The sequence below is a fragment of the Hylaeus volcanicus genome, chromosome 7 (assembly GCF_026283585.1).
Source record: "Hylaeus volcanicus isolate JK05 chromosome 7, UHH_iyHylVolc1.0_haploid, whole genome shotgun sequence".
Classification (NCBI taxonomy): Eukaryota; Metazoa; Arthropoda; class Insecta; order Hymenoptera; family Colletidae; genus Hylaeus; species Hylaeus volcanicus.
The window spans coordinates 4,367,644-4,382,595 of NC_071982.1; the positions used below are offsets into that span (position 1 = coordinate 4,367,644).

General features: G+C 37.3%; 2 protein-coding genes across 4 annotated transcripts; one reads left to right on the plus strand and one right to left on the minus strand.

Moving 5' to 3' along the window:
• Window positions 1-3,311: 3,311 nt before the first annotated feature.
• Window positions 3,312-7,611, plus strand: LOC128880102 (peptide-N(4)-(N-acetyl-beta-glucosaminyl)asparagine amidase). Its single transcript, XM_054129811.1, has 6 exons — window positions 3,312-3,679; window positions 3,780-4,075; window positions 4,409-4,636; window positions 4,712-4,886; window positions 5,711-6,130; window positions 6,202-7,611. The coding sequence occupies exons 1-6, from the start codon at window positions 3,461-3,463 to the stop codon at window positions 6,769-6,771; spliced, it is 1,908 nt and encodes a 635-aa protein (XP_053985786.1). The 5' UTR covers window positions 3,312-3,460; the 3' UTR covers window positions 6,772-7,611.
• A 140-nt stretch (window positions 7,612-7,751) lies between these two features.
• On the minus strand, window positions 7,752-13,601 carry LOC128880099 (ubiquitin carboxyl-terminal hydrolase 8-like). 3 transcript variants are annotated; one of them, XM_054129806.1, is made up of 12 exons: window positions 13,290-13,601; window positions 12,709-13,040; window positions 12,203-12,567; window positions 11,257-12,136; window positions 10,980-11,155; window positions 10,762-10,900; window positions 10,516-10,668; window positions 9,690-9,923; window positions 9,511-9,615; window positions 9,174-9,380; window positions 8,753-9,099; window positions 7,752-8,525 (listed from the first exon to the last, which is right to left on the minus strand). In XM_054129806.1, exons 2-12 carry the CDS (start codon window positions 12,979-12,981, stop codon window positions 8,411-8,413), a joined length of 2,994 nt encoding a protein of 997 aa, XP_053985781.1. In that variant the 5' UTR covers window positions 12,982-13,040; window positions 13,290-13,601; the 3' UTR covers window positions 7,752-8,410. The 3 variants fall into 3 exon arrangements, with proteins under 3 accessions (XP_053985781.1, XP_053985780.1, XP_053985782.1); XM_054129805.1 differs by having other exon boundaries at window positions 10,762-10,903; window positions 13,290-13,600; XM_054129807.1 differs by lacking the exon at window positions 13,290-13,601 and having other exon boundaries at window positions 10,762-10,903; window positions 12,662-12,804.
• Between the last annotated feature and the right edge of the window lie 1,351 nt (window positions 13,602-14,952).

Sequence of the window (14,952 nt, forward strand, 5' to 3'; positions counted from 1 at the left end):
ACAATATGGCCGACTGGAATGGAGTGAAACGGCACGGCGATGTCGGATGGAGTGAGTACGGTCGACAGTAGTTGGTGGGCTATAATAACGTATAAAGTAATTAAGGACATCGGGCGACAGCGGGAAAAGGGGCAGGGGGCGCGGACTGGGAGGGGGCGAGGGAGGACAGGGGGGGCGGCGGCGGTGGTTGGCGGGGTACGCGGGGAGAGGGAAAGGGGGAAACGGACAGTTTAGGGAATGCGACATTTACATAGTAATTAAATCGCGGGAGCAAGTGGGACCGTTGGGGAAGATACTGGTGCTCGAGCAATTACAGACGCATTAGATTGCGGTAAGCACTTGTTTATGGCCTACCCTCGCGTCGCTTCACTCGACTCGATTCTGTTCACTCGTTCGCCTAGCAGTTACATCGCTAACCGTTTGCCTTTGTTTTTTCCAGGATCAACTTATTCCCGATCTATACACGGGGTAGCTGCTAGAGGGATAAATAAAGGTGCGTTTGCGTCTGCGGTTCTTGCGCTACATGGATCGCAATGCGAATCGAATCCTGGCTGGAACTTGAAGATACTTGGAGATCGATATATGATACAATTTATTGTATGTATATATTGACTCGTGAGTTTGATAGGAAGACCAGATTGTCGTTAATTCACTTGAGGTCGAATGACCCCTTATGGTAAGATGGGTAAAAATGGCGGACGTTTAGGGTTAACTAAAGAAATCTTGATGGTCCACCTTAGTTTCGTAGTCTGTCTCATAAGAGCGTGTCGGCTATATCTCTGTGAATGTTTATATATTAGGTTGTCCAAAAAGTTCGTGCCAATTTCTAAGAAAAATTCAAAGGCATATAATATATATACATGTATTTATTGAATTATATAGGTGCTATTTCGTCCCACAACCGTACCACCTTTTAAGGAATGTATACATGTTATTTGTTTTCAACCATTTCGATATATTCAGATCTGTACCACCTACCAAAAATCGACATGGACTTTCCGGACAACCCAATATTTGTACAAAATTTGATATGGGTCGAATCTATACCTAAAACACTAATACGCATTTACCTAGTAAGGCGACCATTCTCCTCCATTAGCAACTATAGCTTGACACCGTCTCGGCATACTTTCTTTTCATTTTTCGGGGTAAGATGCTGGAAACGACCTCCATATCTTTCGAATATGGTGTACAATTGCTCTTATTTTGGTGATACGCCTTCCTCTTAGTTTGTACTTCATTATGGACCATACATTATACCATCGTTATCACCATAGTACGGTGATAACGTTTTCCTCTTTCCATCTTTTATAGACGCGACTTCGATAATTAGAGTCCACTTGCATATAATTTAATAAATGTCTTCTTGCAATAAATTATATGCACATTGTCTTCTTGCAATATCCACTGGTCTTTGGTTTGATTGAACCAACATTTCATGGATGTAAGAAGTCCCCTTTGATATAACTTCAGCACTGTTTGCACATTCAGATTGTGAGTGAAGATATATATATATAAGAAGATATATAATAAGATATATAATAAAAAGATATATAATAAGATATATAATAAAGCAACTCCAAACATGCACTTTAATGGAGTGTTTCACACTTCTTTGTACTATTTTTTTTTCACGGACAGACTAAGCATGTCTAGTAGGACACCAAGCCTAAAACGAAGATTGATCACTGAACACTGTATTGCTCCAATCACAATCACTACTTTCGTGAGTCGACGCTAGATAATTTTTGACAAATTAGTAGAGAGCATGCCGAGATGGTGTCAAGCTGTAATTGCTAATGGAGGAGATTGGACACCTTACTAGGTAAATGCGTATTAGTATTTTAGGTGTAGATTTGACCCATATAAAACTTTGTATTAGGTTGTCCCAAAAGTTTCTTTCGCTTTATTAATAAGTAATACATGCACAATAGTTTATGGTTTATGTTACATTACTGCATTGTGCACGATTCATTTTGCTCCATTACTGTTACAACATGAATATCTACGAAATTAGATTGTCTATATAAACACGATCACATAAAATAATTGAGTGCAACTCGCGAAAGAAACTTTCGGGACAACCTAATACAAATATATAAATATTTACAAAAATATAGCCGACACGCTCTTGTGAGACAGACTGTTGTTCTTCGTTCTTCTTATTTAGACGGAAATTCAACGCATTCTAACTTTTCAGATAATTTGCTGGTTAGAAGTGGTTCCTGCTTTGGTTGTCGTCTAGGGATCGTTCCGATCGATCGTTCGTTCGTTTATTTGAAGTGCGTAACTTATTCTACAAAGTTATTGCACTATTGCTTACTTATTATCTAGCTTATTTCCATTCTTCTTATCATCGTCTTACATGACTCCTGGATTGTTTTCATACTGTTTGCTGTATCTCTTACTCGTCATCTGTTGGGGCCCGCTGGGCCCTCTCTAGCTCGGGTACCTCGGGGTTGCTAAGCCCGCGCTGTAGCTGGAATCGAACATAGCTACAGCCCCTGAGGGTATTTCGATCGATCCGTTTCTCTTTATCTGCGGTCCTAGTACGTCTTGGCCGGTTGGGCAGTATAAATGGGTTTGCTGTCCACAGGAGTCCGATAATTTGGCAGCCGAGAGGGTTGTAAGAGGGCTTTGACCAGTTTGTCAGGCACCGATGTACCTAAGAGGGTCCTCCAGCTCCGCAACGTCAATTTGTCTTGCACCGCAATGGATAAACTTCCAACGATTTGTCACCGACGATTTTCATTGAAAATCAATCGATCGTGGACACGCCACGTATATTTTGCGTATTCCAATCTCTTTCCTCAGATCAATACCCCACATTCGTCCGAGAAGATATTTCCACGATAGCCTGAACTCGGTAACCTAGAATTCGATTGGTACATCGTAACGAGAAATCTTGAAACTGCTTCAATTTATTTCGACTCAAGTGCCGATTCGTATTATTCAGATCACATGTAGCAGATGTATAATTGTATCGTTACCCTTGTCGTTCATTTGATATATTTTCGTTTTGGTTATTTGTATCGCACGAGCTAATTGAGGTAATCGCGTCCATCGTGTCAGAAGCGTTAATTCTGTTGACGGTGATAATCATTCGGTATCGGGTTCACGAGATTCGTCCATTTTGCGATCCATGTACCACCTAGTGGTCAAGCACATAAACTAAAGTTAACTCTGAAGGTACAGCCTTGACTTAAATTGCATTTTGTTCTACGATACTTATGGAAGGTAATGTACCAGTGCACTGATTAATTACCCTTCGAAGGCAACTTATCGGAATATCTCATTGCTTTTGCGACTTAAAACTTGAACAGTAGGTCGCAAGGAACGCTGGTAAAGACCTGGTAACACAGGAGTGTCTGCAGAACATCTGATTTTGTGATTCGGTGTCAGCTGCATTTTTCGAGTGAATTTACACGTGTCATTCTTGATGGCTTGAATCATTCAAGTCATGGATAAAGATTTGCAACGATGCCTGGATTTATTGAAGGAGAACGAGGACCATGTGCGTGTCGACGCCGAAAGCGCGTTATTAACAGTATGTCAGAATATATTATCCCACCCGAATGACAAGCAATATCGAGAAGTGTATCTCGATAATCCTGTAGTAGAAAAATTGCTGCCTGCTGCTGGAGCCATGGAATGCATGTTCGACATCGGTTTCGTGGAGGTAGTTACACTGGAATAGAACTTCTTGTATACTCCTAAGCTCCATACTCCAATTTCTGTTACATGAACTTATTGAATATCCTTTTTCTTCTACTCTACAGGGTGCAGACTCTCTCATCTTACCACAAGAAGCACCGATTTCGAAATTACAAACGCTCCAAAACTTGCTTTCCAAAAAGTCTTCTGTTAAGAGAAACACAGTCAATAAAACGATAGCTTATTACTTGTTACCTGAAACATCAGACCCTAAAGAAAAAGCTTTTCTGGCATCGATTATACACCAGTTCCAAAATGTTCTGCAATACGAGGATCCTAATTTGCAAGCAAAAGCAAGGAGAGTGATACCTGTTACGGATCTTGAAATTGCTACCATGAATAGATTCAGAGAATTGCAAAAGTATTAATTTATATATTAGGGGGACCAGAAAGTAATGTCATTCTGTGAATGTCAATACTTGTTTATCATATATCAGCTCATTGTATACCAGTTGATTTTTATCGATCAGATATTGAAAATTTGCACACTAGATAACAAAAGGTTGTTGATAACAAGGGCGATTACATAATTGATTAAAAATAAAAACTTGTTATAAATTTATTTGTTTGTATTTAATGTAAAAGATACGACATTACTTTCTGGTCCCCCCGATATTACAAAAGTATTCTTTTACTGTCCATTTGTCTTTAAGTTTCCATTTCATTGTTTCCTCTCTGTTGAATTGTTTTACAGACTAGTGAAAATGAGTCAAAGAAATCCAGGAAAAAGCACTGAGAGACGATACAAGGAAACTGATTTTGACGTGAGAGATTTATTTCTCATGGAGCTCTCACACTGGTTTACATACAAGTTCTTTAAGTGGGTCGACAGTCCAGTGTGTCCTGAATGTTTGAATAGTTGCGAATATCATAAAGTCGTACCTTCCATGGATCCTAGGTGTTCACGAATAGAAATACACAGGCAAGTATCTTTGATTCATCTCACGAATCTATAATCCATTTATTCAGTCGTTTCATAATTTATTTTTCATTGCAGATGCACGAAATGCGACAAGTTGGTCAAATTTCCTCGCTACACTGATCCGGAACCCTTGCTATCTTTACGACGTGGACGTTGCGGCGAATGGGTCAACGTATTCACGCTTTTTTGTCGAACGCTGGGCTACGACGCGAGATTCGTATGCGATAAAACGGATCACGTTTGGACAGAGGTGTGCAATAACAGCTGTCCTTACACTATTATTCCAATTTATACGTAGTTTTAACAAAAACATACAGTGGGTGTAGAATGTATTCGTACACCGATCAATTTCCCAAAAAACTTTTGTGTGAAATTGTAGTTTCTTAACTTCTTTTTTTGTAATCAATGATATTTTACATATTCTCGGAAGTCTCCAAGATAGATATAGTCTAAACAACATTTACTAGTTAATATAATTTGTGAAATTAACAAAATATAATGGGATAAGTGGGTAAAAGTATAGAAGCAATAAGTATTTGTACAATTCTTATGACGAACTATTTACAGTAGAGTTTGTAACGTAAACATATTAGTTTATTGCTCAGTACGAATTAAAAAACATCAAATTTCCAGTAGAGTACTTTTAAAAAAGGTTCTAATAGAGGAATGGAAAAAGATCCCATTTCGAATAACTAATAATTTAGATAATTTAATGCTTAGAAAAGTTACAATAATTATAAAATCAAAAGGAAATCCCACGAAAAAAGTATCATATACTTGTAAATTAATGTAAATTTCTTTTTTTTTAATGAAGTTTTAAATATTAAACAGTTGTGCGAATACTTATTGCTTCAACATTTCTATCGATTAATTGTTTTTTTCTTCTTAATTTCGCAACTTACATAAATATCTATTTCTTTTGTAATCTATCTATTCTAGAGATTTCCAAGAATATGTAGAATGTCATTGTTTATAAAAAATAAGTTAATAAATTATAATTTTACATAGTTTTTTTGGGGGAAATTGATCGGGCGTACGAATACTTTCTACACCCACTGTAAATCGATGTTTCAGGTATGGTCGATAAATGAGAACAGATGGATTCACATAGATCCGTGCGAGGATGTCATGGATCGTCCGTTGATGTACGAAAAGGGTTGGAAGAAACAACTGACTTACATAATAGCTTATTCAAAGGACGAAGTACGAGACGTTACTTGGCGTTACACGCGTAATCAATTAGCTGTAATGAAAAGACGAAAGCTCTGTACCGAAAAGAACTTGATGCAGCTCATCGAGTCGCTGAATAAGCATCGCCAGTGTTCCCCTAATTACAGCGCTTCTCGCAGGCAATACGTGCGTAAACGAGAGCTCATGGAGCTCGCGGAATTGATACGCGTACCTGGCGAACAGAATTACGATGACGGCGAAACTTATCGAGGAAGGTCTACTGGCTCTTACTCATGGAGATTAGCGCGAGGGGAAATTTCCCAGGTATTACCTTGGATGTTTCCTTCAAGTTCTCCATTCGAGTGTTCAAGCTACAAATCACGCTTTTTTTTCAGGAAAGTACGGCAAACTTTTCTTGGGACGTATCAAAATATGGAGAAACGTTCCAATTATATTATTCCGTTGTTAAAGACACGTACAAGGTGACGAGTAACGATGGTAAAATATTAGAAACCGTGACGGGTTGGCAAAATGGCGTGAATAGCGAACAAGGTGGAATATTCCGTAAATTGGAAAACGATTGGAAAATGGTATATCTAGCTCGTTCTATGGGAAGCACTCGAGGCCATGTAAAATGGAATTTCGTGGTAACAAATCCAAATTTATGCGTGTCCACGTTCAGTTTACGAGCTATGGTGACAACGTTTCACGGGGCAAATATATCCTGGCAAATACAGGCATTTTTCGATGATACCCCTCAAAGTAAATCATTAATGCTTCCTATTAACGATTGTACGAATTATCATACGGACCAATTGAAGGGCTCGGTTAAATTGATTCTAACAGCAACAGTTTCCGGTGGCCAAGGCGATTGCGCGTGGCAGCACGCGCAACTATTTCGCCAAAGTTTAAACGCTGAAGAAGACGAATCCCTGATCGTCCACATTCAAGTGACAAATCGGTAGTCGTAACGGCAATTTCATTTCAAATAAACCAAAGTTGGGTACAGTTCTATCTAGATAAACACTTATTCGTCGCGACGTAAACAGACACTTGGCCATTGTCCCAACGAGTGTGTCTTGTACCCTATCCGCCCGATACCAGGGGTCGTAAGGCTCGTGTAGGAGTTACACGAGCTACCCTGATGTTCGAATACCGAGTCATCCATGGTTTTTGTACATATAAGTAAGTTAAACGCAGAGTACTTAAGGGGAGAACCTGAAAATAAAGTGGTTTTTAAGAGGTCTTTTTCTTGAACAAAAATAAAGTAGAAGTTTGCTAAACTTAAACTTCTTCGAAAATTCCTTTGCCATTTGAAACAGATGACTCAACTAGGCAGACTCATAGGAAAACATTCTAAACCAAGTTCCCCCCTTAATGAAGCTCCAATGTGTACATATAAAAATACCGTGTATGTGGTCACTCAACTCGGTACATCTATCCTTCTAACCTGGACACACCCGACTGAGCCTGCACGTCCACTGAAACACCACCGCCACGGAGGAGGTGATGTTACATTGTTATTCTGAAATAGACTTTGGAATAGTAACACATACAAATAAAACGTTCATTATTCGATATAGGTGCCTTGTCATAATTTGTATAGATTTCAAATTGTGTGTGAATTCCTTGTATACCTGCAAAATTACAAAAACCGAATAACGTTATAAAAATACAAAACATTCCACATTTATTATTTAGGAATACGTATAATATGGTATTCAGCGCGATAATATATATCGTGTAAGAGTTAATAAATTATTAAAAAAATGAAACAAATTTTGTAGAACCGCTGTAATGCTCAATTGCAATGAAATATCAAGCAAATATCAGTAAACATCTAAATAGACTCGAAGGACAAATACGTTAAATTATTGTCCATTTACGGAAGAATTAGTGTAAGATGTATTTAAGTTGTAAATAAAGATAAACCCTCGGGACTGTATAAGCTTGTAAATTTTTATTTCATATATAAAATAAGCAAACTAGTGATGGCACTTTGAAAATATGCATACCCAATGAAAGTTACATAAGTACATAAGAAATAAATAGTGTGATTGTTGCTAAAGATTTCGAAAAGTAATCGTAGAAATGATTTAAAGCAATATGCTTGCAAACAAAGATAATATCGAAGTCAGTGAAAGTGGAGAAATGATCATTGTGCTGAACGAAAGCATATTGCATTCATGATTGACAATGCAAAGAAGAACCATCAAATAATTTAGTGATAATAACACATAAAGGTACAGAGTGAATTAACATTACTGAAATTTATCGGGGTACCGTACAAAGTATAATACAAGCTAGATATTTTTATGATGCATTTTTAACTTCCTTCTGTCGATCTACGTGATACCGCTTTAACAAATCACCGAAATAATATTCCGGCTTAATTATTACTTAATTATTTATTTACATATCTCTAGAATATCCCAGCACCGGCCAAGCCTTTACCGCCGTCACAGTATATGCGTAGAATCGCATAATATATATTTAATGTACATACAAAAAATATTTAGTATCTATATAATCACATAATATTTACGACTATTTAAGTAATCAATTATCCATGTCAGCCGGACTCGTTGGCCCTTTGTATTAATACTAAATAATGTTACTTGAGAATGACGTATAAAATAATAGATAGGCGCTGGTGTTTTGAGACCTCACTTGGCTCTCAGGAACTTCTGTGACTGTATGGTCGTCGTATTTGTACCACCTGGACAAGCGATATTCTATGTTTTACTATGTTCTGCATAACAGCACAAAACTTGTAAACACAGAAATTCTTATTTGGATGTTTATGCAAAATTAATGTCGTTTTTGGTAACTCAGAAATTATTTTTGCACAAATCTAATAATAAAAGCTAATCTCGATGACTGTCTATTGGAATAAATACATTCATTGACATTTCTGAAATATCAAAATATTAAAGCATCACTTACTTGTTCTGTGCAGCGTTTTTACAAAAAGCTGTATAGTGACCACCTTCCATAGTTCCGTAATGGTTAGACATAGCATACAAACTATAATTGTAGCTATGCATATTCGCGGGAGTATTCGCGTCCATAACCAGGTAAGGTTTCAAATTAAAGCCAGTGAGAGGAAAATCGACAGCGGTGTTCCTCTTCTCGAGCCAACCGCCGCTCTCGGCGAAACGATTCAAATGTATCACTATGACGGGAGCAAGTTTGACAAAATCGAACTTTTTCATAGCCTCTCGTGGCGTCTGACACTTTGGACATTTCCATCCCACTACTTTCTGGCCAGTTACGAATCTCAAAATACAATCCTAACGATAGGTAATGATTTATAATTTATATGTAAATATGGATTTCAATGATATTAGGAACTTCCGAGACTTACACTCAACGTACACCGATTGGAGTGAGGTAACGATGTCGTTAAGCTGTTAAAAGTCTCATACGTGGTACTACTCTGTTTGCAGAAGCTACAAGTAATGGTTGATCTTAGCTGACCAAAGAACAGGTCGGATATTATGGACTTTTGAGACCCCATTGCTTTATGCCACGCTTCTTCTGCAACTGTCATTTCTAATGGCGCTTTGCAGTTCTGTTAATGTAACACGGTCTATTAATGTTCGGATAGTGGGGACTACCTCTCGATTATCTACTTTTGTTTTAGTTTTTACTTGAAAGGAATATTTCACACTTCTGATAAAATTCCGCTAATGTATTCATACCTTTTTCAAGTCGTTATGCATCCAATCTAACAGAAACGTTAAAAATTCGTGAGAATCTTGTTGCTCGTAACTGTCGAATTGTAATTTGTATTGCCCCACGGCGATCTGATAATAACAATACACTTTAGCACGTGCACACACATTTCTCTGCTTTGTGACTGTAAATAAAGGTAGTATACCTTCAGATCGTGAGGAGAGATGCTCTTGTACTGGCCACGCCAGAGTGCTTTGATTACTTGCGCCACCTCCTCGACAACTTGACCCTGAGTGCTGTCGTCATTCGTGTTCAAGTCGTCGGTGTACAAATTGTCAGTGAAGTATTTAGCTAACTGCGTTGTATTACTCAAGCACTGTATTATACTATTCATGTAACATGAATTGCCTAAGTTCTTCAACCCAGTGATACCTGGATGCTGCAAAACAGCAACGAGAGATCACCGTAACAAAGAAAATACTTTGTCACTATATAAAGTATCGTTAACCAAGTGTTTATCCTTATTTGAAAAATACCTTTTTGAAATAGTAAATGTTAAAGCGCGGTACTAGTTTTCGGGACAAATTGACCATTTTTCGTTCACAATTTATTTAATCATGAGATAGCAGACGTGATATTCCTTCACATGTTTCAAGATACTGAAAGGCTGGATACGGTCAAACATTCTAAATTACGATAAACACGATTATACCAAACGATACACGCACCAAACGGACACTGGTTAGGGTTTGAAATCGCGAGAGGAATAAGCGGTCGTCGGTCGTTAACGTAACCAGTGACGATAGTCGGGTAAATACTGACGCGTGTGACGCTACTTCTTCGAAAAGGTTCCATGAAATTGGATTGAGAAACCTTACAGGTGCAAAATGTTTTCGTCCTCACGTGCATACCTGCGTCACACAACTGGGAATCGCACGACTTTCGCTAATTTGAACCATGAACTCACCAGGCACGGGACGACTCCGATTTTTGTTCGAATTTGTAAAACAATAGTAAGAATTAATACTTACGACACTTCCATGAACAGGTGTCATTCTTTCTTCGCAATTCGCCCAACTATGGTGAGAGATTTTATAGTCACTGCCAGAAGATCCATTTTGGTTGTACGAAGGTACCTGGGGCTTCGAGGACCTGTCCACTCGTGGTGCTTTATGATCTATAAACTAATCAATCAACAAATAATAACTTTAAAATCTGTTTTTTTCTTCTTATAACTTATGTGATATATTGAATTACTTAAATCAAGAGGATCTTACCTGTAACAAATTAGGGGAGGAGTACGAACGTTCCAAATTACCACCCATCGAAGGGCTGTCAGGTTTGAGAGGTTCCTTGAAAACATTATTTTCACTTTCCATTGTTGATGCTTCCTTATAATCATTCTTCATAGATTTTCTGCTAACATACAAATACATGAAATGGTCAATCAACTTGTTACTTTGAACACTCCTTTGATTATATACTTTGTACTTACTCTCGTAGTTTCTTCCGTTCCGTAGCCGTATCTTTCATACGCATTTTTAATGTACCGAGATTGAGTTCGAGAGTGCTTTTCTCACTTTCTTCTGTGGCATTATACCTGATCGACTCCATGTTCGTGGAATTCGTATATTTGTCGAGTTCATCTTCGACTCTCTTGTATTCGTTTTGCTGTCACGTAAGTTTAAAGTATTAATAGTTTCGTATTAATTACATACAAAACAATGAAGCGTGAACCGTTACATAAGCGTAAGGCACCGTACATTGGTTACCTTTTCTTCTAATTTCGAGCACAGAGACTTCAGTACACCGTGAATTTCCTCGTCGTTCCAACCTATGGAGTTAACACCGTGTTGTACAAACAAAGTGTGTTCCAGTTCCAACACTTTTTGTTCCAACGCCTCTTTTTGTTTTGCAATTTCGTACAATTGCCTCATCAGTTTCAAGACCGCCTGTGAATTGGAAGGGCCCGTGTCCAAAGTAACTGGTTTGTTACTACGATCGACAATCGGTTTCGCGGGTATATCTGTTTTCTTTATCGTGTTTAATAGTTTTTTATGTTGAAGTTTCAACGAATTATCATTATACTTTCTCGTCGTAACGTCTATAGGAATTCTTTCTAGATTTATAGAAACGTTTTTGATATTGTTGGCTCGCGATGAAGTATTGTTGCTCAGTTCCGAGTCCGCATGTTTGAAGAGTATTTTGTCGCTCAGAACGTTCACGTTCGATGATACGTCCTTATTTACAGGCTTCGTACTGTTCGATTTATTTTCGCGTGTTTTACTAATACTGTCTTTGTCGTCTGAATGTATCCAATCAGGGTATTCTATGTCGTCGAGTATCTCCTTTGAAACGTTATTCGAGGCAGGCTCCGCGATAATAGGATTCGTAGTAAATGCTGGATAACGAGTTAGCCATTCCGCGTAACCGCCATCTAAAATTGTGATTTTCTTGTGTTTTACACCAGGGTCCCAATTTTCTAAAATGTTACGTAACGTGTTCAGAGGGTTGTCAGATGTTAACGTTTTACTCGACGTGTTCCAATCGAGTAAAATTGTAATGTCGACGTATTGCTGTCCTCTACATCTAAATAGTTCCACAGCGATCGGATCTCTACTGACATAGTTTTGTAAATGCATAGACGTTCGACTAAAATTGGAAAATAGAATGGTCTTATTATAGAACGTCTTATCGTCAAAAACATTATTTACTCACCCAGGTTTTATCTCGCTACTAGGAATGTTCATGCATTTATAAGACAATATTCTAGAATTGGTGTATTCAGTTTTCGATCTAATATCGATGATCAAATATCTATTGTACACATCCTGTACCAATTGATATAGTTGATTGCAGTTTATAATTTCTTCGTTGTCGCCAACTAACGGGTCCCTGGTCGGTGTTTCTGGCAAGTTTATAGGACCATCAACTAGAGCCATATAGGAATCATTACTGACTTCATCGTCCACGTCCATTTTCTCGACGCTTTTGATCTTTGATAGTTTCTCTTTCATTAGCTGCTTGTATTGAGTGTCTAACCTTTGATTCAAGTCTGCAAGTATTTTTTTTACTTCGCTCATCTACAATACAAATGTTTATATATACTTCATTGGCTAACGCTCGACGTCCCGCATTAAAACGCATAGTGCCTTCAGAACTTTACATTCGGAATACCTTCATCTGTGAACGATAAGTTTAATAAAACATACGCCACTTCCCACCTGATTATTGATATGCGCATTCTTTAACATTTTGTCGTTTCTATACTCCGGCGTACATCTCAACCAATTGATGGTGTTCACCCATCTCTGCAACATGATGTACTCGGCCTCCTCATCTCCTTTTGCTCTGTAGGTTTCGGCTAGCTTATATATTTCAGGTAGCTTGCCATAAACAATCGATGGTTTTCTGTAAATTACTTTAGCTTTCTGTTGTAGCACGAGTATACAGGTGTATTTCAATGGTGGCTTCTCTGTTGTTTTTGTGGAGTTCATTGTTATCGAGGTTTGATACAATACAAATAAAGATTATACTATAAATATCCTACGATAACCTACAATGAAAGCAAATGTAAGTTAAGTCAATATAATACATCAAAACGATGATGGACAAAATTTTATTTCGATAGCACGTGAGGAATAGAGACTCTGTATAATAATTAATTCACTTAAAGTATTTAAGTGGCATTTATTTAGATTTGAAGCTCCAAAACTTAGGTTAGGTTTTCCGTTATCCACTCCTGTCTCTATGTACTACGTGAATTCGTGTATCAAAACGAGTCTGGTATAAATTAAATACTTGCATTTTTGTAAGGAGAGCCCTTTATAAAGTTAGGAACTCAATCCTAAAAGCACATATCGACGAACTGATACACTACGTTCGCAGAGTAATCACTAATGTAAATAATTGGAATTAGGCTGTTAATTCCCTGTGCAGCTCTGATAATCGGGATTGCGTGGTTGCATAAATGGCAAGGTTGTGATAAATCACGATATTGTACGAACACAGGCCCGAAATGACATTTCAATTTATCAACAGAAACGACAAATAACTTTTTTCCTACATTTTTCCTAAATCTAGATTAGTACAGGTCACTGGGTTTTGGGTAGTTTTAGGTTAATGGCGCCATCGGTGGGAAAATGCCCAAGTTTGTAGTGAAATTAGTTTCGATTATTCGTACTAGATGGTTCCTTTATTAATAAGCTACAAATGTATTACATATAAGACTGATAAGCTTTACTGAAGATATACAGTATCGCTATTACTAAGTAAGAAAAGACTGTGAATAAAATAAGTACAACCCCACCTATATATTTTTCTACTACAAATATATCTTAGCCTATTCATCTGATTGGTGCGTCAATTATTTAGGGAAATAATCCCTGGAGAAAGAAAAGAGTACAAGAGTAATACATTGTTATGAGAAAACAATAATATACGTTGCAATATATTATATAACTTAAGTATTACTTACTATAATATTAGGTACAAGGAAATCAATGTAAAAATAGAAATAAGTTTCAAAGATTGTTATTAGACTACAAGTTCAATTTTTGTATTTTATAAGTGGAAAGTAGAAGTTATCTATGCACTATAATAAATGAAAAAAAAAAGTTTCGGTGGCGTCATCTAGCAGCAATAGCTGGAAACTACGTTTACCACAAACTTGGGCATTTTCCCACCCGATGGCGCCACTAGGACTAAATAAATAAATCAGTATTTTTAAATAAAATACTTTTAACAACGTTAAATTTGACATAATCATACACGCGTAATCATCAAGCTGAATGGATTCATAATGGAATACACTTTACTTGATCGTTTACTACTGTTATTTTCTTATTATGTTTCTTATTTTTATAACGTTGTTGTTTCGTTAGATTATTCCGAACAAGATACTTTGTGTAATAATTTTACTTCTTTAAATTTGGCTGACTTTCGTAGCCAGGTATTACATCGCACCGAAAATATCGAACGAAGAGGACTTAGGAGAACCATAGACGTCGAACGTGCTAGCATCACAGACGAGTTTATGATTATAGACCTTCCCTGTGCTACGAATTTCTGTCGGAAGGTACTTAACACGCGATAATGAACTGCCTGCAGTTGTTGGTCCTACACTTGCAACCTTGTGATTACTAATAACTATTACAGGATATTAGAAGTAAATTAAAAATTGTATTAAATAAGACAATAAAGTAATGATTTTCTTTACTTGAGGAAATTAGAGGGCACAGAAAGCCCTAATATGAAATAAGAAGGATGAACATTTCTTAAACATATTTTGTCTTGAAATTTGAGACACGTAGAACCTTCCAACAGTCAATCTTTCGAGTGGGGCATTGTTTAAACATCCTTTGTCTCGAGATCTGGGACACGTGAGAGCTTGCAACAGGGTAATTTTCAAAAATTCATCGATTACCGTTGGACGAAACCCGTTAGAAGCATAAAAGTCTTTTCAGTTT

Bases quoted from the DNA above. Each gene is read 5' to 3' on its own strand.
- LOC128880102 (XM_054129811.1), top strand. From the start codon at position 3,461: ATGGATAAAGATTTGCAACGATGCCTGGATTTATTGAAGGAGAACGAG. The intron at 3,680-3,779 runs GTAGTTACACTG...TCTACTCTACAG, and splicing joins TCGACATCGGTTTCGTGGAG to GGTGCAGACTCTCTCATCTT. The intron at 4,076-4,408 runs GTATTAATTTAT...ATTGTTTTACAG, and splicing joins AGATTCAGAGAATTGCAAAA to ACTAGTGAAAATGAGTCAAA.
- LOC128880099 (XM_054129805.1), bottom strand. From the start codon at position 12,981: ATGAACTCCACAAAAACAACAGAGAAGCCACCATTGAAATACACCTGT. The intron at 11,156-11,256 runs GTAACCAATGTA...CTTACGTGACAG, and splicing joins GCTCGAAATTAGAAGAAAAG to CAAAACGAATACAAGAGAGT. The intron at 9,381-9,510 runs GTATGAATACAT...TTACATTAACAG, and splicing joins TGCATAACGACTTGAAAAAG to AACTGCAAAGCGCCATTAGA.